The sequence below is a fragment of the Taudactylus pleione genome, unplaced genomic scaffold, assembly GCF_031769625.1.
Source record: "Taudactylus pleione unplaced genomic scaffold, aTauple2 ptg001498l, whole genome shotgun sequence".
NCBI classification, from domain to species: Eukaryota; Metazoa; Chordata; class Amphibia; order Anura; family Myobatrachidae; genus Taudactylus; species Taudactylus pleione.
This window is the reverse complement of record NW_028285896.1, coordinates 304852-331993: the sequence shown is the minus strand read 5'-3', so window position 1 is coordinate 331993 and position 27142 is coordinate 304852. Positions and strand designations below refer to the sequence as shown.

General features: G+C 50.0%; 1 protein-coding gene across 2 annotated transcripts in view; it reads left to right on the top strand.

Moving 5' to 3' along the window:
* The window catches only part of FBXL6 (F-box and leucine rich repeat protein 6), a 140590-nt gene that overhangs the window by 91710 nt on the left and 21738 nt on the right, over positions 1 to 27142 (top strand). For both annotated transcript variants that reach the window (XM_088463922.1, XM_088463921.1), the window contains exons 4-5: positions 26504 to 26567; positions 26947 to 27078. In XM_088463922.1, the coding sequence (XP_088320048.1) occupies positions 26504 to 26567; positions 26947 to 27078 (196 nt within the window). The remainder of the gene's footprint in view (positions 1 to 26503; positions 26568 to 26946; positions 27079 to 27142) is intronic.

Below are 27142 nucleotides of genomic sequence, written 5' to 3'. Positions count from 1 at the left end.
ACAGACATACACGTGTCACATTACTCAGCGCAGTCTCCTATATACAGACTCAGGAGCACACAGGTATACAGGTGTCACATATCACATTACTCAGCGCAGTCTCCTATATACAGACTCAGGAGCACACAGATATACAGGTGTCACATATCACATTACTCAGCGCAGTCTCCCATATACAGACTCAGGAGCACACAGATATACAGGTGTCACATTACTCAGCGCAGTCTCCCATATACAGACTCAGGAGCACACAGATATACAGGTGTCACATTTCACATCACTCAGCGCAGTCTCCTATATACAGACTCAGGAGCACACAGATATACAGGTGTCACATATCACATTACTCAGCACAGTCTCCCATATACAGACTCAGGAGCACACAGATATACAGGTGTCACATATCACATTACTCAGCACAGTCTCCCATATACAGACTCAGGAGCACACAGATATACAGGTGTCACATATCACATTACTCAGCGCAGTCTCCATAAACAGACTCAGGAGCACACAGATATACAGGTGTCACATTACTCGGCGCAGTCTCCTATATACAGACTCAGGAGCACACAGATATACAGGTGTCACATTTCACATCACTCAGCGCAGTCTCCTATATACAGACTCAGGAGCACACAGATATACAGGTGTCACATTTCACATCACTCAGCGCAGTCTCCCATATACAGACTCAGGAGCACACAGATATACAGGTGTCACATATCACATTACTCAGCGCAGTCTCCTATATACAGACTCAGGAGCACACAGATATACAGGTGTCACATTTCACATCACTCAGCGCAGTCTCCTATATACAGACTCAGGAGCACACAGATATACAGGTGTCACATATGACATTACTCAGCGCAGTCTCCATATACAGACTCAGGAGCACACAGATATACAGGTGTCACATATCACATTACTCAGCACAGTCTCCTATATACAGACTCAGGAGCACACAGATATACAGGTGTCACATATCACATTACTCAGTGCAGTTTCCTATATACAGACTCAGGTGCACACAGATATACAGGTGTCACATATCACATTACTCAGCGCAGTCTCCCATATACAGACTCAGGAGCACACAGATATACAGGTGTCACATATCACATTACTCAGCGCAGTCTCCCATATACAGACTCAGGAGCACACAGATATACAGGTGTCACATATCACATTACTCAGCACAGTCTCCTATATACAGACTCAGGAGCACACAGATATACAGGTGTCACATATGACATTACTCAGCACAGTCTCCCATATACAGACTCAGGAGCACACAGATATACAGGTGTCACATATGACATTACTCAGCACAGTCTCCTATATACAGACTCAGGAGCGCACAGATATACAGGTGTCACATATCACATTACTCAGCACAGTCTCCCATATACAGACTCAGGAGCACACAGATATACAGGTGTCACATATCACATTACTCAGCGCAGTCTCCCATATACAGACTCAGGAGCACACACATATACAGGTGTCACATATCACATTACTCAGCACAGTCTCCCATATACAGACTCAGGAGCGCACAGATATACAGGTGTCACATATCACATTACTCAGCACAGTCTCCCATATACAGACTCAGGAGCACACAGATATACAGGTGTCACATATCACATTTCTCAGCGCAGTCTCCCATATACAGACTCAGGAGCACACAGATATACAGGTGTCACATTACTCAGCGCAGTCTCCCATATACAGACTCAGGAGCACACAGATATACAGGTGTCACATATCACATTACTCAGCACAGTCTCCCATATACAGACTCAGGAGCACACAGATATACAGGTGTCACATATCACATTACTCAGCACAGTCTCCTATATACAGACTCAGAGGCACACAGATATACAGGTGTCACATATGACATTACTCAGCGCAGTCTCCATATACAGACTCAGGACCACACAGATATACAGGTGTCACATATCATATTACTCAGCGCAGTCTCCCATATACAGACTCAGGAGCACACAGATATACAGGTGTCACATATGACATTACTCAGCACAGTCTCCTATATACAGACTCAGAGGCACACAGATATACAGGTGTCACATATGACATTACTCAGCGCAGTCTCCATATACAGACTCAGGAGCACACAGATATACAGGTGTCACATATCATATTACTCAGCGCAGTCTCCTATATACAGACTCAGGAGCACACAGATATACAGGTGTCACATATCACATTACTCAGCGCAGTTTCCTATATACAGACTCAGGTGCACACAGATATACAGGTGTCACATATCACATTACTCAGCGCAGTCTCCTATATACAGACTCAGGAGCACACAGATATACAGGTGTCACATATCACATTACTCTGCGCAGTCTCCCATATACCGACTCAGGAGCCCACAGATATACAGGTGTCACATATCACATTACTCAGCGCAGTCTCCTATATACAGACTCAGAAGCACACAGATATACAGGTGTCACATATCACATTACTCAGCGCAGTCTCCCATTTACAGACTCAGGAGCACACAGATATACAGGTGTCACATTACTCAGCGCAGTCTCCCATATACAGACTCAGGAGCACACAGATATACAGGTGTCACATTTCACATCACTCAGCGCAGTCTCCTATATACAGACTCAGGAGCACACAGATATACAGGTGTCACATATCACATTACTCAGCGCAGTCTCCTATATACAGACTCAGGAGCACACAGATATACAGGTGTCACATATCACATTACTCAGCACAGTCTCCTATATACAGACTCAGGAGCGCACAGATATACAGGTGTCACATATCACATTACTCAGCGCAGTCTCCTTATACAGACTCAGGAGCACACGGATATACAGGTGTCACATTACTCAGCGCAGTCTCCTATATACAGACTCAGGAGCACACAGATATACAGGTGTCACATTACTCTGCACAGTCTCCTATATACAGACTCAGGAGCACACAGATATACAGGTGTCACATATCACATTACTCAGCGCAGTCTCCTATATACAGACTCGGGAGAACACAGATATACAGGTGTCACCTATAACATTACTCAGCACAGTCTCCTATATACAGACTCAGGAGCACACAGATATACAGGTGTCACATATCACATTACTCAGCGCTGTCTCCATATACAGACTCAGGAGCACACAGATATACAGGTGTCACATATCACATTACTCAGCACAGTCTCCCATATACAGACTCAGGAGCACACAGATATACAGGTGTCACATATCACATTACTCAGCGCAGTCTCCATATACAGACTCAGGAGCACACAGATATACAGGTGTCACATGTCACATTACTCACCGCAGTCTCCTATATACAGACTCAGGAGCACACAGATATACAGGTGTCACCTATCATATTACTCAGCACAGTCTCCTATATACAGACTCAGGAGCACACAGATATACAGGTATCACATTACTCAGCGCAGTCTCCCATATACAGACTCAGGAGCACACAGATATACAGGTGTCACATATCACATTACTCAGCACAGTCTCCCATATACAGACTCAGGAGCACACAGATATACAGGTGTCACATATCACATTACTCAGCGCAGTCTCCATATACAGACTCAGGAGCACACAGATATACAGGTGTCACATATCACATTACTCAGCGCAGTCTCCATATACAGACTCAGGAGCACACAGACATACACGTGTCACATTACTCAGCGCAGTCTCCCATATACAGACTCAGGAGCACACAGATATACAGGTGTCACATATCACATTACTCAGCGCAGTCTCCTATATACAGACTCAGGAGCACACAGATATACAGGTGTCACATATCACATTACTCAGCGCAGTCTCCCATATACAGACTCAGGAGCACACAGATATACAGGGGTCACATATCACATTACTCAGCGCAGTCTCCTATATACAGACTCAGGAGCACACAGATATACAGGTTTCACATATCACATTACTCAGCGCAGTCTCCCATATACAGACTCAGGAGCACACAGATATACAGGTGTCACATATCACATTACTCAGCGCAGTCTCCTATATACAGACTCAGGAGCACACAGATATACAGGTGTCACATATCACATTACTCAGCGCAGTCTCCTAAATACAGACTCAGGAGCACACAGATATACAGGTGTCACATATCACATTACTCAGCGCAGTCTCCTATATACAGACTCGGGAGCACACAGATATACAGGTGTCACATATCACATTACTCAGCGCAGTCTCCTATATACAGACTCAGGAGCACACAGATATACAGGTGTCACATATCACATTACTCAGCGCAGTCTCCTATATACAGACTCAGGAGCACACAGATATACAGGTGTCACATATCACATTACTCAGCGCAGTCTCCTATATACAGACTCGGGAGCACACAGATATACAGGTGTCACATATCACATTACTCAGCGCAGTCTCCTATATACAGACTCAGGAGCACACAGATATACAGGTGTCACATATCACATTACTCAGCGCAGTCTCCTATATACAGACTCAGGAGCACACAGATATACAGGTGTCACATATCACAGTACTCAGCGCAGTCTCCTATATACAGACTCAGGAGCACACAGACATACAGGTGTCATATATCACATTACTCAGCGCAGTCTCCCATATACAGACTCAGGTGCATACAGATATACAGGTGTCACATTACTCAGCGCAGTCTCCATATACAGACTCAGGAGCACACATATATACAGGTGTCACATATCACATTACTCAGCGCAGTCTCCATATACAGACTCAGGAGCACACAGATATACAGGTGTCACATGTCACATTACTCACCGCAGTCTCCTATATACAGACTCAGGTGCATACAGATATACAGGTGTCACATTACTCAGCGCAGTCTCCATATACAGACTCAGGAGCACACAGATATACAGGTGTCACATATCACATTACTCAGCGCAGTCTCCATATACAGACTCAGGAGCACACAGATATACAGGTGTCACATGTCACATTACTCACCGCAGTCTCCTATATACAGACTCAGGAGCACACAGATATACAGGTGTCACCTATCATATTACTCAGCACAGTCTCCTATATACAGACTCAGGAGCACACAGATATACAGGTATCACATTACTCAGCGCAGTCTCCCATATACAGACTCAGGAGCACACAGATATACAGGTGTCACATATCACATTACTCAGCACAGTCTCCCATATACAGACTCAGGAGCACACAGATATACAGGTATCACATATCACATTACTCAGCGCAGTCTCCATATACAGACTCAGGAGCACACAGATATACAGGTGTCACATATCACATTACTCAGCGCAGTCTCCATATACAGACTCAGGAGCACACAGACATACACGTGTCACATTACTCAGCGCAGTCTCCTATATACAGACTCAGGAGCACACAGACATACAGGTGTCATATATCACATTACTCAGCGCAGTCTCCCATATACAGACTCAGGTGCATACAGATATACAGGTGTCACATTACTCAGCGCAGTCTCCATATACAGACTCAGGAGCACACAGATATACAGGTGTCACATATCACATTACTCAGCGCAGTCTCCATATACAGACTCAGGAGCACACAGATATACAGGTGTCACATGTCACATTACTCACCGCAGTCTCCTATATACAGACTCAGGAGCACACAGATATACAGGTGTCACCTATCATATTACTCAGCACAGTCTCCTATATACAGACTCAGGAGCACACAGATATACAGGTATCACATTACTCAGCGCAGTCTCCCATATACAGACTCAGGAGCACACAGATATACAGGTGTCACATATCACATTACTCAGCACAGTCTCCCATATACAGACTCAGGAGCACACAGATATACAGGTGTCACATATCACATTACTCAGCGCAGTCTCCATATACAGACTCAGGAGCACACAGATATACAGGTGTCACATATCACATTACTCAGCGCAGTCTCCATATACAGACTCAGGAGCACACAGACATACACGTGTCACATTACTCAGCGCAGTCTCCCATATACAGACTCAGGAGCACACAGATATACAGGTGTCACATATCACATTACTCAGCGCAGTCTCCTATATACAGACTCAGGAGCACACAGATATACAGGTGTCACATATCACATTACTCAGCGCAGTCTCCCATATACAGACTCAGGAGCACACAGATATACAGGGGTCACATATCACATTACTCAGCGCAGTCTCCTATATACAGACTCAGGAGCACACAGATATACAGGTTTCACATATCACATTACTCAGCGCAGTCTCCCATATACAGACTCAGGAGCACACAGATATACAGGTGTCACATATCACATTACTCAGCGCAGTCTCCTATATACAGACTCAGGAGCACACAGATATACAGGTGTCACATATCACATTACTCAGCGCAGTCTCCTATATACAGACTCAGGAGCACACAGATATACAGGTGTCACATATCACATTACTCAGCGCAGTCTCCTATATACAGACTCGGGAGCACACAGATATACAGGTGTCACATATCACATTACTCAGCGCAGTCTCCTATATACAGACTCAGGAGCACACAGATATACAGGTGTCACATATCACATTACTCAGCGCAGTCTCCTATATACAGACTCAGGAGCACACAGATATACAGGTGTCACATATCACATTACTCAGCGCAGTCTCCTATATACAGACTCGGGAGCACACAGATATACAGGTGTCACATATCACATTACTCAGCGCAGTCTCCTATATACAGACTCAGGAGCACACAGATATACAGGTGTCACATATCACATTACTCAGCGCAGTCTCCTATATACAGACTCAGGAGCACACAGATATACAGGTGTCACATATCACATTACTCAGCGCAGTCTCCTATATACAGACTCGGGAGCACACAGATATACAGGTGTCACATATCACATTACTCAGCGCAGTCTCCTATATACAGACTCAGGAGCACACAGATATACAGGTGTCACATATCACATTACTCAGCGCAGTCTCCTATATACAGACTCAGGAGCACACAGATATACAGGTGTCACATATCACAGTACTCAGCGCAGTCTCCTATATACAGACTCAGGAGCACACAGACATACAGGTGTCATATATCACATTACTCAGCGCAGTCTCCCATATACAGACTCAGGTGCACACAGATATACAGGTGTCACATTACTCAGCGCAGTCTCCATATACAGACTCAGGAGCACACAGATGTACAGGTGTCACATATCACATTACTCAGCGCAGTCTCCTATATACAGACTCAGGAGCACACAGATATACAGGTTTCACATATCACATTACTCAGCGCAGTCTCCCATATACAGACTCAGGAGCACACAGATATACAGGTGTCACATATCACATTACTCAGCGCAGTCTCCATATACAGACTCAGGAGCACACAGACATACACGTGTCACATTACTCAGCGCAGTCTCCCATATACAGACTCAGGAGCACACAGATATACAGGTGTCACATATCACATTACTCAGCGCAGTCTCCTATATACAGTACAGACTCAGGAGCACACAGATATACAGGTGTCACATATCACATTACTCAGCGCAGTCTCCCATATACAGACTCAGGAGCACACAGATATACAGGGGTCACATATCACATTACTCAGCGCAGTCTCCTATATACAGACTCAGGAGCACACAGATATACAGGTTTCACATATCACATTACTCAGCGCAGTCTCCCATATACAGACTCAGGAGCACACAGATATACAGGTGTCACATATCACATTACTCAGCGCAGTCTCCTATATACAGACTCAGGAGCACACAGATATACAGGTGTCACATATCACATTACTCAGCGCAGTCTCCTATATACAGACTCAGGAGCACACAGATATACAGGTGTCACATATCACATTACTCAGCGCAGTCTCCTATATACAGACTCGGGAGCACACAGATATACAGGTGTCACATATCACATTACTCAGCGCAGTCTCCTATATACAGACTCAGGAGCACACAGATATACAGGTGTCACATATCACATTACTCAGCGCAGTCTCCTATATACAGACTCAGGAGCACACAGATATACAGGTGTCACATATCACATTACTCAGCGCAGTCTCCTATATACAGACTCGGGAGCACACAGATATACAGGTGTCACATATCACATTACTCAGCGCAGTCTCCTATATACAGACTCAGGAGCACACAGATATACAGGTGTCACATATCACATTACTCAGCGCAGTCTCCTATATACAGACTCAGGAGCACACAGATATACAGGTGTCACATATCACAGTACTCAGCGCAGTCTCCTATATACAGACTCAGGAGCACACAGACATACAGGTGTCATATATCACATTACTCAGCGCAGTCTCCCATATACAGACTCAGGTGCACACAGATATACAGGTGTCACATTACTCAGCGCAGTCTCCATATACAGACTCAGGAGCACACAGATGTACAGGTGTCACATATCACATTACTCAGCGCAGTCTCCTATATACAGACTCAGGAGCACACAGATATACAGGTTTCACATATCACATTACTCAGCGCAGTCTCCCATATACAGACTCAGGAGCACACAGATATACAGGTGTCACATATCACATTACTCAGCGCAGTCTCCTATATACAGACTCAGGAGCACACAGATATACAGGTGTCACATATCACATTACTCAGCGCAGTCTCCTATATACAGACTCAGGAGCACACAGATATACAGGTGTCACATATCACATTACTCAGCGCAGTCTCCTATATACAGACTCGGGAGCACACAGATATACAGGTGTCACATATCACATTACTCAGCGCAGTCTCCTATATACAGACTCAGGAGCACACAGATATACAGGTGTCACATATCACATTACTCAGCGCAGTCTCCTATATACAGACTCAGGAGCACACAGATATACAGGTGTCACATATCACATTACTCAGCGCAGTCTCCTATATACAGACTCGGGAGCACACAGATATACAGGTGTCACATATCACATTACTCAGCGCAGTCTCCTATATACAGACTCAGGAGCACACAGATATACAGGTGTCACATATCACATTACTCAGCGCAGTCTCCTATATACAGACTCAGGAGCACACAGATATACAGGTGTCACATATCACAGTACTCAGCGCAGTCTCCTATATACAGACTCAGGAGCACACAGACATACAGGTGTCATATATCACATTACTCAGCGCAGTCTCCCATATACAGACTCAGGTGCACACAGATATACAGGTGTCACATTACTCAGCGCAGTCTCCATATACAGACTCAGGAGCACACAGATGTACAGGTGTCACATATCACATTACTCAGCGCAGTCTCCTATATACAGACTCAGGAGCACACAGATATACAGGTTTCACATATCACATTACTCAGCGCAGTCTCCCATATACAGACTCAGGAGCACACAGATATACAGGTGTCACATATCACATTACTCAGCACAGTCTCCCATATACAGACTCAGGAGCACACAGATATACAGGTGTCACATATCACATTACTCAGCGCAGTCTCCCATATACAGACTCAGGAGCACACAGATATACAGGTGTCACATATCACATTACTCAGCGCAGTCTCCTATATACAGACTCAGAAGCACACAGATATACAGGTGTCACATATCACATTACTCAGCGCAGTCTCCTATATACAGACTCAGGAGCACACAGATATACAGGTGTCACATTACTCAGCGCAGTCTCCTATATACAGACTCAGGAGCACACAGATATACAGGTGTCACCTATCACATTACTCAGCGCAGTCTCCTGGTGCCACCTAGTCGTGTTTTCTGTGACACGACGCTCGCTACTAGTGCGGGACTTGCCGGCTCCCTCACACCAGGCTGTGCGGCGTATGTGTGATCATACAGGTGTATACAGTATATACAATGGTGACTGGGTAATGACCTATGCAGTATACCTTGTCTGTACAGCCGGTGAGTGGATTGGACTGTACATATGATTGTTCCTGCAGTAACCTGACTGAAGCCCATTCTCTGCAGCCGTAGCTTTGTTGGGATTATACACAATATGTCCTTACGGTGCTGACATCATACTTGGACTGTTTGTACATAGCAGCTGTATATTGTATTGTACCTGGTTATGGCTGGGATCCGGAGTTCATATCACTCATATCATTAGGTGACGTGGTCTCTGCTAACCCCCCCTCCCCTCTGTCCTTCGCAGAATATAAGGTAGAGACAGACTAGACGCCCTATTGCCGGGGATATATGAAGTGCAGGTAATAAGCTCAGAGACTGAGGGGGAGATGTATGAAGGGGTGAGAGCTGCCATATCGGTGACTGTTTTGTGATCAGCGTCGCTATACCTAGATAGGAGCCGCAGGCGGAGCGTGGACTTCGCCAGAGAGGTCCGTACACACTCTCCCTATTCAGCAAAACTACGTATAATACATCGGGGCGGTGTCTGAACCCCGCGTTATTGCGATAACGGGCGCGGCAGGGCCAAACATTTACCCTTCTCCCCCTGTGACTCCTGTAACATCTCTGTTTTTATATATTTATTTCACTTCATACACGCATGCTGCTATTTATATATATATATATATATACACATATATATATGTACAGGTTTTATATACTCTATTTCTATATATCTGTCTCACAGCACCTCCTATTGTATGTGGTTTATTCATATACGAGGGTAATATTGTAATTGTGCCCCGAGGCTACAGCAGTAACTACCCTCAGTATCCCATCATCCTGGGAAGAGGACTCCTCATGGGGGGGTCTAGGGGTGCCCCACACGTTCCAGAAACTCAAGCCACCTCGCTGATAATATTAATGACACTTTATTTAGATATTTATATAGCGCACACACATTCCTCAGCACCTTACAGAGAATATTTGGTCATTCACATCAGTCCCTGCCCCTATGAGCTTACACTCTATATTACCTATCGCATGGATACACTCATATATATACACAACGGTTCTTTCCTGGAAGTACCCAGAGGATCCCCGCGCACGCCTATATAATCGGCACAAAGGTTCTCTCCCATGGAGGCTTCTCCGTGTCTGTAGGATCTGGGCGCTGTAGTGAGGTCGCCGGCAGATTCTCCGTACTCCGTGTCTGTAGGATCTGGGCGCTGTAGTGAGGTCGGCGGCAGATTCTCCGTACTCCGTGTCTGTAGGATCTGGGCGCTGTAGTGAGGACGCCGGCAGATTCTCCGTACTCCGTGTCTGTAGGATCTGGGCGCTGTAGTGAGGTCGGCGGCAGATTCTCCGTACTCCGTGTCTGTAGGATCTGGGCGCTGTAGTGAGGACGCCGGCAGATTCTCCGTACTCCGTGTCTGTAGGATCTGGGTGCTGTAGTGAGGTCGGCGGCAGATTCTCCGTACTCCGTGTCTGTAGGATCTGGGCGCTGTAGTGAGGTCGCCGGCAGATTCTCCGTACTCCGTGTCTGTAGGATCTGGGCGCTGTAGTGAGGTTGGCGGCAGATTCTCCGTACTCCGTGTCTGTAGGATCTGGGCGCTGTAGTGAGGACGCCGGCAGATTCTCCGTACTCCGTGTCTGTAGGATCTGGGCGCTGTAGTGAGGACGCCGGCAGATTCTCCGTACTCCGTGTCTGTAGGATCTGGGCGCTGTAGTGAGGACGCCGGTAGATTCTCCGTACTCCGTGTCTGTAGGATCTGGGCGCTGTAGTGAGGACGCCGACAGCTTCTCCGTACTCCGTGTCTGTAGGATCTGGGCGCTGTAGTGAGGACGCCGGTAGATTCTCCGTACTCCGTGTCTGTAGGATCTGGGCGCTGTAGTGAGGACGCCGGCAGCTTCTCCGTACTCCGTGTCTGTAGGATCTGGGCGCTGTAGTGAGGTCGGCGGCAGATTCTCCGTACTCCGTGTCTGTAGGATCTGGGCGCTGTAGTGAGGACGCCGGCAGATTCTCCGTACTCCGTGTCTGTAGGATCTGGGCGCTGTAGTGAGGACGCCGGCAGCTTCTCCGTACTCCGTGTCTGTAGGATCTGGGCGCTGTAGTGAGGACGCCGGCAGATTCTCCGTACTCCGTGTCTGTAGGATCTGGGCGCTGTAGTGAGGTTGGCGGCAGCTTCTCCGTACTCCGTGTCTGTAGGATCTGGGCGCTGTAGTGAGGTTGGCGGCAGCTTCTCCGTACTCCGTGTCTGTAGGATCTGGGCGCTGTAGTGAGGTTGGCGGCAGATTCTCCGTACCGTGTCTGTAGGATCTGGGCGCTGTAGTGAGGACGCCGGCAGATTCTCCGTACTCTGTGTCTGTAGGATCTGGGCGCTGTAGTGAGGACGCCGGCAGATTCTCCGTACTCCGTGTCTGTAGGATCTGGGCGCTGTAGTGAGGTTGGCGGCAGCTTCTCCGTACTCCGTGTCTGTAGGATCTGGGCGCTGTAATGAGGTTGGCGGCAGATTCTCCGTACTCCGTGTCTGTAGGATCTGGGCGCTGTAGTGAGGTTGGCGGCAGCTTCTCCGTACCGTGTCTGTAGGATCTGGGCGCTGTAGTGAGGACGCCGGCAGATTCTCCGTACTCCGTGTCTGTAGGATCTGGGCGCTGTAGTGAGGACGCCGGCAGCTTCTCCGTACTCTGTGTCTGTAGGATCTGGGCGCTGTAATGAGGTTGGCGGCAGATTCTCCGTACTCCGTGTCTGTAGGATCTGGGCGCTGTAGTGAGGTCGGCGGCAGCTTCTCCGTACCGTGTCTGTAGGATCTGGGCGCTGTAATGAGGTTGGCGGCAGATTCTCCGTACTCCGTGTCTGTAGGATCTGGGCGCTGTAGTGAGGTTGGCGGCAGCTTCTCCGTACAGTGTCTGTAGGATCTGGGCGCTGTAGTGAGGACGCCGGCAGATTCTCCGTACTCTGTGTCTGTAGGATCTGGGCGCTGTAGTGAGGTCGCCGGCAGCTACTCCGTGTCTGTAGGATCTGGGCGCTGTAGTGAGGTTGGCGGCAGCTTCTCCGTACTCCGTGTCTGTAGGATCTGGGCGCTGTAGTGAGGTTGGCGGCAGCTTCTCCGTACTCCGTGTCTGTAGGATCTGGGCGCTGTAGTGAGGTTGGCGGCAGCTTCTCCGTACTCCGTGTCTGTAGGATCTGGGCGCTGTAGTGAGGACGCCGGCAGATTCTCCGTACTCTGTGTCTGTAGGATCTGGGCGCTGTAGTGAGGACGCCGGCAGATTCTCCGTACTCCGTGTCTGTAGGATCTGGGCGCTGTAGTGAGGTTGGCGGCAGATTCTCCGTACTCCGTGTCTGTAGGATCTGGGCGCTGTAGTGAGGACGCCGGCAGATTCTCCGTACTCCGTGTCTGTAGGATCTGGGCGCTGTAGTGAGGTTGGCGGCAGCTTCTCCGTACTCCGTGTCTGTAGGATCTGGGCGCTACGATGAGGTTGTGCGGCAGATTGTTAGGGTACTCTCCTTCATGCGATTACTTACAGAGGTTACAATATGTGTTCGTTGTACTTTACAGTAGAAAATCCACCGAGCTCTGAATTGCGGCCAATGAGAGAGAAGAATTATATATGTAGACTGGACATATATCAGGGAGCCCATGTTCTCCTCACACTTTACTGTTCGGGCGAGACGGCCAGCAAATAGTCTCTGTTGCCAGGCACTGTCATATGCCCAAAAGTAGCTATATATATATATATATAGTCCAAATAAGTCCACACTCTCGTCTTCAATAATAAATTGCTGGGGTGACACACCCATATGGGATCACAATAATCCTCTTCGTGCAAAAGTAGAAAAAAAGGGGGGGGGGTTGCACTCACCAGTCTTCTTAAAAACATTTCTTTATTACATCTCAGTAAATATTTTACAGCATATCAAAATCCGACGCTTCGGTCCTGTGCATGGACCTTTGTGCACAGGACCGAAGCGTCGGATTTTGATATGCTGTAAAATATTTACTGAGATGTAATAAAGAAATGTTTTTAAGAAGACTGGTGAGTGCAACCCCCCCCTTTTTTTCTACTTTTATATATATGTGTGTGTATATATAATATGTATATTTACATACTTCTAAACAAATTTATGTAGGGTTGACCTTGGGGTATAGCTTGGATCTGGATCCACGGGCACCATACAGTTAAAGCTTTAGCTCCCAGGATGCACTTGGGTCCTCCTCTATACCCCGCCCCCGAGCCACAGGCACCTCAGTTTCAGTTTGGTGCCGGCCGGAGTCGGTTGCACTGTGCAGTGGGGGTGCAGGAGCAGCCCCTAAGCTTTATTTTTATAGAAGAAAAGTTTTTTTATTTTTTCTCTTGTTTTACACTTAATGCGGCAGCATAGGACTGTCCTTCTGGACGTCCACGCTGCCGCTCCAACACCCCGCTGGCGCTGCGATGCCAGTACTGATCTGGCGATTGCAGCGGGACCCCGGAGTTAGTCGTAGCATGGCTCCGGGACCTCCCTCTGACTGCTGCCGGACTCTACGGGGAACAGGTAAGCCGCGAGCAGCGCTCTTAGCGCCTCTCGCGGGGATAAACGCAGTCAGTTCTCTGGGGACAGACCGGCGGCGCTAGTAGCGGCGGCGGGCTCCCCCTCATGCAGGCATACCCCGCGCTCCGCTGGACCACCAGGGTATAAGTTCCGGAGGGGAACCGGCATCCCTGGGGTTAAATACTAGCCAGGGGAGGCAGCCTTCCCTGGTTTAACGGCTCCTCCCATCAGCTCAGCGCGCCTTTTCTCATGTGTACTGGCGTCGCTGAGCTGCTCCTCTGCTGGCCACTCCTCCTCAGAGCTCTCCGGCGGCCATCTTTAGAAGGCTATAACGCAGGCTCCCAGGCAGGTGCATGGTCAGGTCCCCCTGTGTACCTCTCCCCTACCTAAAGGACAGTGTACACGGTGCTATAACTCCCCCCAGACACTGAATCTGGGTGGTTGAGGGCAGCGATTGGTGCAGTAAGTACAATCTTCCTGCATTGTATGTGACTTTGCTAGTGCTGCTGTCTGTACTTATTTCTACTTCAGGGTCCATAGGGGGTCCACAGGGTTGACCGTGGGGATATAGCTGGATCAGGATCCATGGGCACCACACAGTTAAGCTTTTAGCTCCCAGGATGCACTTGGGTCCTCCTCTATACCCCGCCCCCGAGCCACAGGTACCTCAGTGTAAGTTGTTGCCCGGCCGGAGTCGGTCACCGCGCAGGGGGGGCTACAGGAGCAGCCCCCAGAAGCTTTTTATTTTCTAATAGATTTTATTTATTTTAGTTTCTCTTTTTACTACAGACGGCAGCGAAGGGCTGTCTGTACAGACGCCCACGCTGCCGCTCTGATCCCCGACTGGCGCCGCGACGCCAGTACTGATCTGGGGATCGCGGCCGGAGGACAGAGTCCGTACTAGCCGGACTCTGTCTACCTCCCAGGACTGCTGCCGGAGTCGCCGGGGATTCAGGTAAGCTGCGCGTCGCTGGCTAGCGGCGGCGCGCGGAATGCCTTAAAATGCAGTCCTTTAGCCTCCGGTCCTGGGGACAGATCGGAGGCTGCTGGTAGTGGCGGCGGGCCCCCCCATAACCCGTGGGACCACTAGACCACCAGGGATAACCAGCAAGCGGGAAGCCAGCATCCCTGGGGTTAATAGCTAGCCAGGGGAGGAAGCCTTGCCTGTTCAGCGGCTCCTCCCCTCAGCTCAGCGCGCTTTTCAGCACGCAGTCTGGCGTCCCTGAGCTGCAGTTCACTCAGCCACTCCTCCTCTGAGGCCTCTGGCGGCCATTTTTTTCTACATGTGGCAGCGCAGATCCCTCAGGGAGCACGCGGACCGGTCCCCCTGTGTACCTCTCCCCTGTTAGGACAGCGTACACAGCGCTATAGCCCTCCCAGACACTGAATCTGGGCGGTTGAGTGTAGTGTAAAGGTGCAGTGAGTATATCTTCCTGCATGGTATGTGACTATTGCTAGTGCTGCTGTCTGTATTTTTCTCTTATTACTGTCAGCTTATATCTATCTCTTTCCTTCTTCCTTAGCCCTACAGGTGTGGAGGAGGGGCTTTTCTACTAACCTCACATATATATAAATCAAGTATTTGTGATGTCTGTCACATACAGTTGTGTGCTACACAGTGCCATATTCAGGACTGTTGTTCAGCACACAGGGAAGTGCAATTCTTTTTTCCTCTATTGCCATATATATTTTGTCTGTACATTATATTTGGTCATGTGGTCAGTGTTGTTTTCCTGCAGGCGCTGCTCTGCGGGATTACATAGGGAAGAGACATCTCTGGATGGCCTTTGTGAGCGGTGTCAGGTGACTCCTGGTCAATCCAGACCCCCTATGACACAGGAGCCACCATGGGCTATGTTTTCACAAGTGCTGGTGTCTCTGGCGGACCGCCTTGCGGCTCCGTCTGCTGTCCCTACGAGGACTCTGTCCCAGCCTACCATTTCCCATTCCCAGGGTACCCCGCAATTATTGCAGAGTTCCTCTGGGTCACAGACTGTGGACCCTTATTCAGGATTGCCAATGTGGCAGCTCCTCCACCATGGGTGGACGTGCTCTCCAGTTCAGTCCAGAGTCTGGCAGCTGCATCTTCGACTTTTCAGTCGATGCTGCAGAATGACAGGTCTGCAGGGCGTCTAAGCGTGCACATAAGTTGCATGCGGCGCAGATTTCTGACACTGAGGGGTCCTCAGATGAGGGTGAGGTCCAGGACGACTCCGATTCGTACACCTCGGCTCAGGAGTTGGAATCTCGGTCGTCTATTAATGTACGAGCTCTGGTTAGGGCGGTGCGTGCCATTCTCCTAATAGAGGATGAGGCACCTGCTCCTAAGTTGAAATTCCCTAGTTTTAAAAAGACTAAGGTGACTTCGGTGGTGTTCCCCCTGTCTGATCAATTAACGGATCATATGGCGGTGGCTTGGCAGACACCCAGTAAGAGATTTGTGCCTCAAAAGAAGTTGGCTTCCAATTATCCATTCCCGGAGGCGCATTGTAGGAAGTGGGAAGCTCCACCAGCGGTGGATTCCCACGTCACACGCCTTATTAGGAGTGCTACGCTGCCAATACCGTCAGTTTCCTCGTTAAAGGATCCCACGGACAGAAATGTTGAGGCTTGCCTTAAGTCTATTTATTCCCTCTTGGGAGCAATTGCTCGCCCGAACATGGCCATTTCCTGGGTGGCTAAGGCCATTGAGGGTTGGGCCAATGCCTTAGAGGACACTTTTCCTGAGGATACTCAGGAAGTCCAGAGGGCATTACTAGGACAGATGAGAGATGCGGCTTCTTATATTGGAGAAGCTTCCTTGGACGCTAGTGGGTGTCGGCTGCGGCTGTGCATGCCCGCCACTCCTTATGGCTGAGGTCCTGGAGAGTGGACGCTGATTCAAAGAAGGGCCTGGAGGCCTTACCTTTTAATGGGGAATTACTTTTTGGTCCAGACTTGGATAGGATCGTGGATAGACTGGCTAAGTCCAAGTCGGCCTTCCTTCCTTCAGCTGCAGCATCTGCAAAGGTCCGGAGTTCGGCTTTTCGGCCCTTTCAGGTTCAGAGTAAGGCAAGAGGTCAGTCTTTCCCGAGGCAAGCAGCAGTTAAGTCTGCCTCCAAGTCCAAGAAACAAGCTTGGAGTGCCAGGCGTCCCTCTTCCAAACAGGAAGATAAGCCTTCCGCCTGATGGGACGGGCCTCCCTCTGGGAGATCCCAGAGTGGGAGGCCGACTTCTTCAATTCGCCCAGAGCTGGTTCAATACCACCACCGGTGCCTGGGTGCGAGAAGTGGTCTCCCAGGGGTACGCCCTGTCTTTTCGGCACAGACCGCCTCGCCAGTTTTTCTGCACGAGTCCTTCTCAGGACATAGCCAAGGCTATGCTGATCAGGGAAGCTATAGACTCCTTGCTGACTGCAGGGGTCATTGTACCTGTTCCACAATCTCAGCGTGGGATGGGGTACTATTCTACGCTGTTTCTGGTACAGAAACCCAATGGCTCCCATTGATCCATTCTAAATTTAAAGTCTCTGAACAGGTTTCTCAGGATTCCCAAGTTCAGAATGGAAACCTTGCGTTCCATAAATCTGGCTATGGAACCAGGGGATTACATGGTCTCCCTGGATATCCAGGACGCTTACCTCAATGTGCCGATAGCAACGTCACATCAGAGGTATCTGCGGTTCGCTCTGTTGCACCATCACTACCAGTTCCGGGCCCTGCCTTTTGGGCTCTCCACAGCGCCGAGGGTGTTCACCAAGGTGATGGCAGTTATGGCTGCCCACCTTCGGAACCAGGGGGTACGGTTGTTACCGTACCTGGTCAACCTCCTATTGCTGGCAAGCTCTCCGGAGGTTCTGCTGCAACATCTCCAACTGACGGTGGCTTGTCTGCAGACGCACGGGTGGTTAATAAATTGGAGGAAGTCATCCCTGATCCCATCTCAGCAGATGGTCCATCTGGGGGCCCTCCTAAACTCTCGTCAGCAGCGGATCTTTCTAACTCCAGAAAAGGTATCTTCCCCTACAGTTGCGGATACGCAGTTGCCTGGATTGTGCCAGTCTTTCGGTACACTCGGCAATGAGAGTGCTGGGGTCCATGGTGTCGGCATTCTACATGGTGGAATTTGCCCAGTTTCACTCCAGGCCTCTGCAGAGGCTGATTCTAGCAAACTGGAACGGGTTGCCTTGCCGGATCCGGTCCCAGACGCTGGTGCTATCTCCGGATGTACGACAGTCCCTGAATTGGTGGCGTCAAACAGCTCACCTCCTAGAGGGTCGCCCCTTTTGGATCCCGGACTGGGTTCTGCTCACGACAGATGCCAGTCTTCGGGGTTTGGGGGAGCGGTGACAGGCTCCTTGTCACTTCAGGGTCGTTGGACAGCGGAGGAAGCGGCTCTACCCATCAATGTTCTGGAACTAAGCCGTGTAAAGGGCTCTGCAGTCGGCCGGCACCGCTCTTCACGGAAGGGCAGTGCAAGTGCAGTCAGACAACGCCAACACGGTGGCGTACATCAATCACCAGGGAGGAACTCGCAGCCGGGCTGCGATGGCAGAAGTGTCTCACATCCTAACTTGGGCGGAGTGCCACCTTCCAGCGATCTCGGCAGTCTTCATTCCCGGAATCCTCAATTGGTAGGCAGACTTCCTCAGCCGTTACGACGTGCATCCAGGGGAATGGTCGCTTCATCCAGAGGTATTCCAACTACTCGTGGACAAGTGGGGACTGCCGGAGGTGGACTTGATGGCCTCTCGTCACAATTACAAGCTGCCCGTGTACGGGTCAAGGACAAAGGACGACGGCGCCAGTCTGGTGGACGCTCTGTCGGTGTGATGGACGTTTCAGCTGGCATATCTGTTTCCTCCGATATCCCTATTGCCTTGGGTCCTGCGCAAGTTCAAGCAGGACGGAGGCACTCTGGTACTGGTGGCCCCAGTGTGGCCTAGACATCCATGGTACTCCAACCTACAGAGTCTGTCCATCGACGTTCCGTACCTTCTTCCTCAGCGGCAGGACTTGTTGTCTCAGGGGCCCTGCCTTTACCCGGATCTGGGTCATCTGTCTTTGACGGCGTGGCTCTTGAGACGGCCGTCTTAAGGTCCCGGGGCTTTTCTAGTTCCGTTATTTCTACCATGCTGAGGGCACGCAAGCCTGCTTCTGCAAGGATTTACCATAGAGTGTGGCATACGTACTTTCAGTGGTGTGAGTCCAGAAACTATGATCCTCAGGTATTCAGAGTTTCAAGGATTCTGGCTTTTCTTCAGTCGAGTTTGGACTTTTACGCCTTTCCTCTCTGAAGGTGCACGTGTCTGATTTATCGGTTTGGTACCAACGTAGAATTGCTATGTTACCGGACGTACAGACTTTTTTCCAGGGTGTTCTCAGGATTCAGCCACCCTTTGTGCCTCCGGTGGCACCTTGGGATTTGGCGGTGGTTCTTCGAGTTCTGCAAGGACCTTCCTTTGAGCCTCTTGAGTTAGTTGACCTCAAATGGTTAACGCTTAAAACTGTGTTTCTCCTGGTTATTGCTTCAGCAAGGAGGGTTTCCGAGTTGGGGACACTTTCATGTAGTCCCCCCTTCTTAATTTTTTTTCTCCAGGACAGAGCAGTGCTTCGCACTCGTCCTGAGTTTTTACCTAAGGTTGTCTCTAAGGCCCTCATTCAGAGCCGTACGCTCTGAGCAGAGCGCACGCTCTGCATGAGGGCCGGGCTCCATTTTCATGGAGCGTCCTCCTGGACGCTCGTATAGCTGTGGGTCACCACCCACAGGCTATACGAGCGTGCATTTTGATGGCCGCGATGGTCGTGACCATCGCGACCATCGAAATTGCGAGCCGGAGCCTGCGGTTGAGGTTTTCAACCGCAAGCTCCGGAGTGATTTTGGCTCTATCAGAGCCAAAATCACTCCCACTGACATCACTAGTGATGTCAGTGGGCCGGCTTCTGACGGGAGGCGTTCCCGTGGGAACGCCCCCGCCAGGGAGGCACGCCCCCGGCACGCCCACCAAAGGGGGCGTGCTGTCAATCAACATTGACAGCACGCCCCCTTTGATCGGACACAACGAGCGAAGGAAAGTCCTTCGCTCGTCGTGTCTGGCGCATGCGCACGACGGAGCTCCCTCCGTCGTGCGCATGCTCAGTGCAGACCATCGACCCACTTGCGAGCGGACAGCCGCTCGCGAGTGGGTCTGAATCAGGCCCTAAGTTCCATATCAATCAGGAACTGGTGGTCCCCTGATATTACAGCAGGGGAGACTTCGTTGGACGTTGTCCATGCTCTCAGAGTTTATGTTGATCGGGAATGTTTCTGTTCGAAAGTCCGACTCCTTGTTTGTCCTCTTTGGTTTTCATAAGAGGGGTTGGCCTGCTAACAAACAGACTTTGGCCCGTTGGCTTTGTTCTATTATTAGGGAGGCTTATATACGAGAGCATTTTTCTAATTACTGTCAGCTTATATCTATCCCTTTGCTTCTCCTACAGCCCGAAGGTGTGTGGGGGAGGGATGTTTTTCTATTAACCTCACTCTTATAAATCATGTATTTGTGAGGTCAGTCACATACTGTTGTGTGCTACACAGTACCATATTTTTGGGCCTGTTTGTGTTGCATGCTGGTGAGTGCGAGGGTGTTAACACCGTATGTCCTCTGCTGATAAGTATTTATTGCATAATTACTGTATCATGTCTGATGAGGAGACTGAGCACTCCGGGGCTCCTGTGTTGCTTTCCTGCAGACGCTGTTCTGCTGGTGTTAATGGGGGGGATTTATCTCAGAATGATCTTTTCGGGCAGTGCCAGCTGGCACCAGGCCCCTCTATACCCCCTATGCAGCAGGACCCCCCTTGGGCGATGTTTTCACAAGTGCTGACATCTATTGCAGATGTCGATCCCTACAGTGACCCCTTCTGGGGCATTGTCCCAGCACTCTATCTCCCATTCCCCGGATATTCCGCAGGTATTGCGGTCTCCCTCCGGGGCCCAGACTGTGAGACAGTATTCGGGGCTGCCTGTGTATGTCCAGCCTCCCCCTGTATCACAACGGTCTGTGGTGCCTTTTCAGAGCTTCCCTCAGTCGGCTCCTTCGCCTTGGGTGGATGTTCTCTCCAACTCGGTACAGAGTTTGGCGGCCTCATCCTCGGCTTTTCAGTCATTTTTGCAGGGTGATGTGCCACAGAAGGCTACTAAGCGGCCTGTTGTGAGTTTACTCACTGCGCAGGTATCAGAATCGGATCCCTCTTCAGATGATGGAGAGGTCCGTGAGGATTCTGATTTGGATGCTGTGGGACCTAGGTCCTCCATTAATGTTCCAACATTAGTTAGGGCGGTGCGGGCTATTCTCAATATAGAAGAGGAGGCACCGGTCCCTAAGTCGAAGTTTCCTGACTTCAAGAAAGCAAAGGTTACTTCTAATGTGTTCCCTCTGTCCGATCAGTTGGCGGATCATATGGCGGCGGCCTGGCAATTACCCAGCAAGAGATTCCAACCGCAGAAAAGGTTGGCTTCTCATTATCCCTTTCCTGAGGATCATTGCAGGAAATGGGTGACTCCACCGGCGGTGGATTCACATGTCACTCGCTTGGTTAAAACCGCTACGCTACCATTGCCGTCTATTTCCTCTTTAAGGGATCCAACGGACAGGAAAGTGGAGATTTGTTTGAAGTCCATTTACTCGATCTCCGGAGCGGTGGCGCGCCCGTCCATGGCCATTTCCTGGGTGGCTGAAGCCATTGAGAACTGGGCCAATGCCTTGGAGGATTCTCTTACGAACGATGTTCCGGATGTTCAGAGAGCATTAGTGGCACAAATGAGGGATGCCGCTTCCTATATTGGGGAAACGTCATTGGACGCAAGCATGTTAACCTCTAGAGTTTCGGCTGCGGCTGTGTCTGCTCGGAGATCCTTGTAGCTGCGGTCCTGGAGGGCTGATGCGGACTCTAAAAAGGGTCTGGAGGCTCTCCCCTTTAATGGAGATTTGCTATTTGGTCCGAATTTGGACAAAATAGTGGATACCTTGGCTAAGTCCAAGTCGGCATTCCTCCCTTCGGCTTCTGCGCCGGCTAGGGTGAGGAGCACTGCCTTTTGGTCCTTTCGGGTTCAGGGTAGGGCCAAGGGCCAGTCCTTCCCGAGACATTCAGCGACCAAAGCCTCATCCAAACCCAAGAAGCAGGCATGGAATGCTCGGCGCCTCTCTTCCAAACAGGAGGATAAACCTGCTGCCTGACGGGACGGGCCTCTCCCTGGGGGACCCCAGAGTGGGAGGCCGACTTCTCAGATTCGCCCAGTGTTGGTTCAGTACCACCACGGATGCTTGGGTTCGAGAAGTAGTCTCAGGGGTACGCCCTGTCCTTCCGGTGCAGGCCGCCCCACCAATTTTTTTGCACGAGTCCTTCACTGGACGAGTCCAAAGCTTCCCATCTCTGTTTCTGGTGCAGAGACCCAATGGGTCTCATCGCCCTATTCTGAATTTAAGGTCTCTGAACAAGTACCTCAGAGTTCCCAAGTTCAGGATGGAAACATTGCGGTCCATCATCCTGGCGATGGAACCAGGGGACTTAATGGTCTCCCTCGATATCCAGGACGCCTATCTCCATGTGCCCGTAGCACCAGCACATCAGCGGTACCTGAGGTTTGCTATCCTAAACCATCACTACCAATTTCGGGCGTTGCCTTTCGGTCTTTCCACGGCTCCGAGGGTTTTCACCAAGGTGATGGCAGTCATGGCTGCCCACCTTCGGGGTCAGGGTATACGGCTGCTGCCGTACCTGGACGATCTGCTGCTGCTGCTGGCGAGTTCCCCGGAGGTGCTTCTTAATCATCTACACCTGACAATTGCTTGTCTTCAAGCACATGGGTGGTTAATAAATTGGAAGAAGTCGTCTCTGATCCCATCTCAACGGATGGTCCATCTGGGAGCACTTCTGGACTCCAGTCAACAAAGGATATTCTTGACTCTGGAAAAGGTATCGTCCCTACAACTGAGGATACACGGTTGCCTAAGCAGTGGCAGGGTGTCAATACATTCGGCAATGAGAGTCCTGGGGTCCATGGTGTCGGCATTCGACATGGTGGAGTTCGCCCAGTTCCATTCCAGACCCCTGCAGGGGAAGATTCTTGTGGAATGGAACGGGTTGTACCACCGGATCCGATCCCAGATGCTGGTATTGTCCCCGGAAGTGCGCCGGTCCTTGGCGTGGTGGCTGCAGTCAGCTCATCTCATCCAGGGTCGCACCTTTTGGATTTCGGACTGGGTTCTGCTCACGACAGATGCCAGTCTCCGGGGTTGAGGGGCAGTGACCAGCTCGTTGTCTCTTCAGGGCCGTTGGTCGGCGGAGGAGGCCGTCCTTCCCATAAACATTCTAGAGCTACAGCTACAGTTGCAGTTCAGGTGCAATCAGACAACGCCACCACGGTGGCATACATAAATCACCAGGGAGGAACTCGCAGTTGAGCTGCGATGTCGGAAGTGTCCCAAATCCTGACTTGGGCGGAGTGCCACCTTCCAGCAATATCGGCAGTCTTCATCCTGGGAGTCCTCAATTGGGAGGCAGACTTCCTCAGCCGTCACGATGTGCATCCCAGGGAATGGTCGCTTCAACCAGAGGTGTTTCAACTTCTCGTGGACAAGTGGGGACTGCCGGAATTGGACCTGATGGCCTCTCGTCACAATTACAAGTTGCCCATATACGGCTCAAGGACAAGGGATGCAGGCGCAAGCCTAGTGGATGCGTTGTCAGTGAAATGGTCGTTTCACCTAGCATATCTGTTTCCTCCAATCTCCCTGCTCCCTCGGGTACTCAGAAAGATCAAACGGGACGTTTCTGCTGGTGGCTCCAGCGTGGCCCAGACGTCCTTGGTACTCCGATCTCAGGGGCCTGTCTGTAGACGCTCCGTACCTTCTGCCTCAACGTCGGGATCTGCTGTCTCTACCCGGATCTGGGTCGACTGTCTTTGACGGCGTGGCTCTTGAGACAGCCGTCTTAAGGTCCTGGGGCTTTTCAAGCTCTGTCAACAGTACCATGCTTCGGGCACGTAAACTTGCCTCTGCACGGATTTACCGCAGAGTGTGGCACACTTACTTTCAATGGTGCGAGTCTAGAAGCTATGACCCTCAGGTGTTCAGAGTTTCTAGGATCTTGGCATTTCTGTAGTCAGGTCTTGACCTGGGCTTACGGCTTGCTTCCCTAAACGTTCATGTATCGGCCGTGTCAGTGTGGTTCCAACGAAGGATTGCCACACTGCCTGACGTTCACACCTTGTTCCAAGGTGTGCTGAGGATCCAGCCTCCCTTTGTGCCTCCAGTGGCTCCATGGGACTTGGCGGTGGTTCTTCGGGTCCTGCAGGGACCTCCTTTTGAGCCTCTTGAGTCGGTTGACCTCAAGTAGTTAACACTTAAGACTGTGTTTCTCCTGGCTCTTGCTTCGGCCAGGAGGGTATCCGAGTTGGGGGCACTTTCCTGTAGCCCCCCCTTCCTGATTTTTCATCAGGACAGGGCTGTGCTTCGCACCCGTCCTGAGTTTTTGCCTAAAGTGGTTTCTAAGTTCCACATAAATCAGGAACTTGTGGTGCCAGCTTTTCAGGCTCCGGGTCTTACGGCTGGCGAGGCTTCGCTGGACGTGGTCCGGGCTCTCAGAATTTATGTTGAACGGACGGCCTCTGTTAGGAAGTCCGATTCGTTGTTCATCCTCTTTGGTTTCCATAAGAGGGGTTGGCCTGCCAACAAACAAACTTTAGCCCGTTGGCTTTGTTCTGTTATTGGGGAGGCTTATATACAGGAACGTTTGCCTGTTCCAGCCTCGGTTAAGGCTCATTCCACTCGGTCTGTGGGCCCTTCCTGGGCTGCTAGACGTGGTGCCTCCGCTGTTCAGCTGTGCAAGGCAGCCACTTGGTCTTCAATTCAGACATTTTTGAGGTTTTATGCGTTTGACACCTTTGCCTCTCAGGATGCATCCTTCGGGCACAGGATTCTCCTTTCTGCTCAGGAGCGTCCCCGCCCTTAGTTGAACTGCTTTGGGACATCCCCAAGGTCAACCCTGTGGACCCCCTATGGACCCTGAAGTAGAAAACCAGAGATATGGTCTGAACTTACCTTTGTTATCTCTGTTTCTACGAAGTCCATAGGGTCCACAGGGCGCCCGCCCTGACGCACCTGGCTTTAAATGGGCTGTGGTACTGGTCACCGGTGTTTCCGTCTCCCATTTCTGTGAGTATGGTTTCTTTGTGTGTTCCAGTATTCCTTCTCTCTGTTTAGTCTCCTCCATCGGCCTAGGCTACTTACCAACTGAGGTGCCTGTGGCTCGGGGGCGGGGTATAGAGGAGGACCCAAGTGCATCCTGGGAGCTAAAGCTTTAATTGTATGGTGCCCGTGGATCCAGATCCAAGCTATACCCCAAGGTCAACCCTGCGGACTCTATGACTTCGTAGAAACAGAGATAACAAAGGTAAGTTCTTACCATATCTCTTGTTTTTATGTTGTCATTGCTGTTTAAAACATTGTCTACCACTAATTTTTTAGATTAGAAATGATATCCTGTTATCTCTTTGCTTTTGAGAGCCAGGATTTGGAGTACTATATACTCCTTGTGGATATTAGTTGTTGTTCTGAAACCGTCCTCATCTCACTTACAGTACATTGCTATACTCATGGTGCACTACTGACCGCACTTCCACCGCTTCCATCCGTAAATGTACTCCTTGTAATGTATCCTCCCAGTACATAGTAACTCTGTGATCTCCTCCTCCCAGTACATAGTAACTCTGTGATCTCCTCCTCCCAGTGCATAGTAACTCTGTGATCTCCTCCTCCCAGTACATAGTAACTCTGTGATCTCCTCCTCCCAGTGCATAGTAACTCTGTGATCTCCTCCTCCCAGTGCATAGTAACTCTGTGATCTCCTCCTCCCAGTGCATAGTAACTCTGTGATCTCCTCCTCCCAGTGCATAGTAACTCTGTGATCTCCTCCTCCCAGTGCATAGTAACTCTGTGATCTCCTCCCTGGATCTCCCGGTCTTCAGTCATTCTAATTTCTCTGTTTCAGGCTTTCTCTGATGTCCGTGTTTTCATTGCATCACTGGAGTCATCATATTCCTTTCATTCTACAGGTAACATGGTCCAGACTCTCCTCACTCCGGGGCGTCCCCCCTCCCTCTGTCCGGCCTCACCCCGGGGCCCCCCCCCCCCCCCTCTGTCTAGCCTCACACTAAGCTCTCCTGATGTGTTTGGGGTGTGGAGGAACAGTATAGGGTGAGACTCCAGCTAAATGTTAGCCGTGCGGAGAATGACTGTATGGATGAGGAGGACAGCAGGAATAAAACGCAGGTTTTGTAGGGGTGACAGGGTAGTTGGATATCTAGTTGTGGGGGCTGGAAGAGACAGATGAGCATAGTAATTGCTCAACTGCGACTATTAAATGACATTTGTGTTTTATATGATGCTATAGTATTATTGGCGCATCTCAGTTTTCGTTGTCTTCCATTACAGAATGTGGCTGCCTCCTGTCCGCACCTGACCTCTCTGACACTGTCGCACTGCAGCCAGGTGACCGCCGATGGCCTCCTCTCCATTGCGTCTCAGTGCCCTCAGCTTCATTCCCTCAATCTGCAGAACTCGCGGGTATATTATCTTCTGCTTCACGGTTCCTTAGATCTTGTGGAAAATGTGAGTGTAATGTGTCATT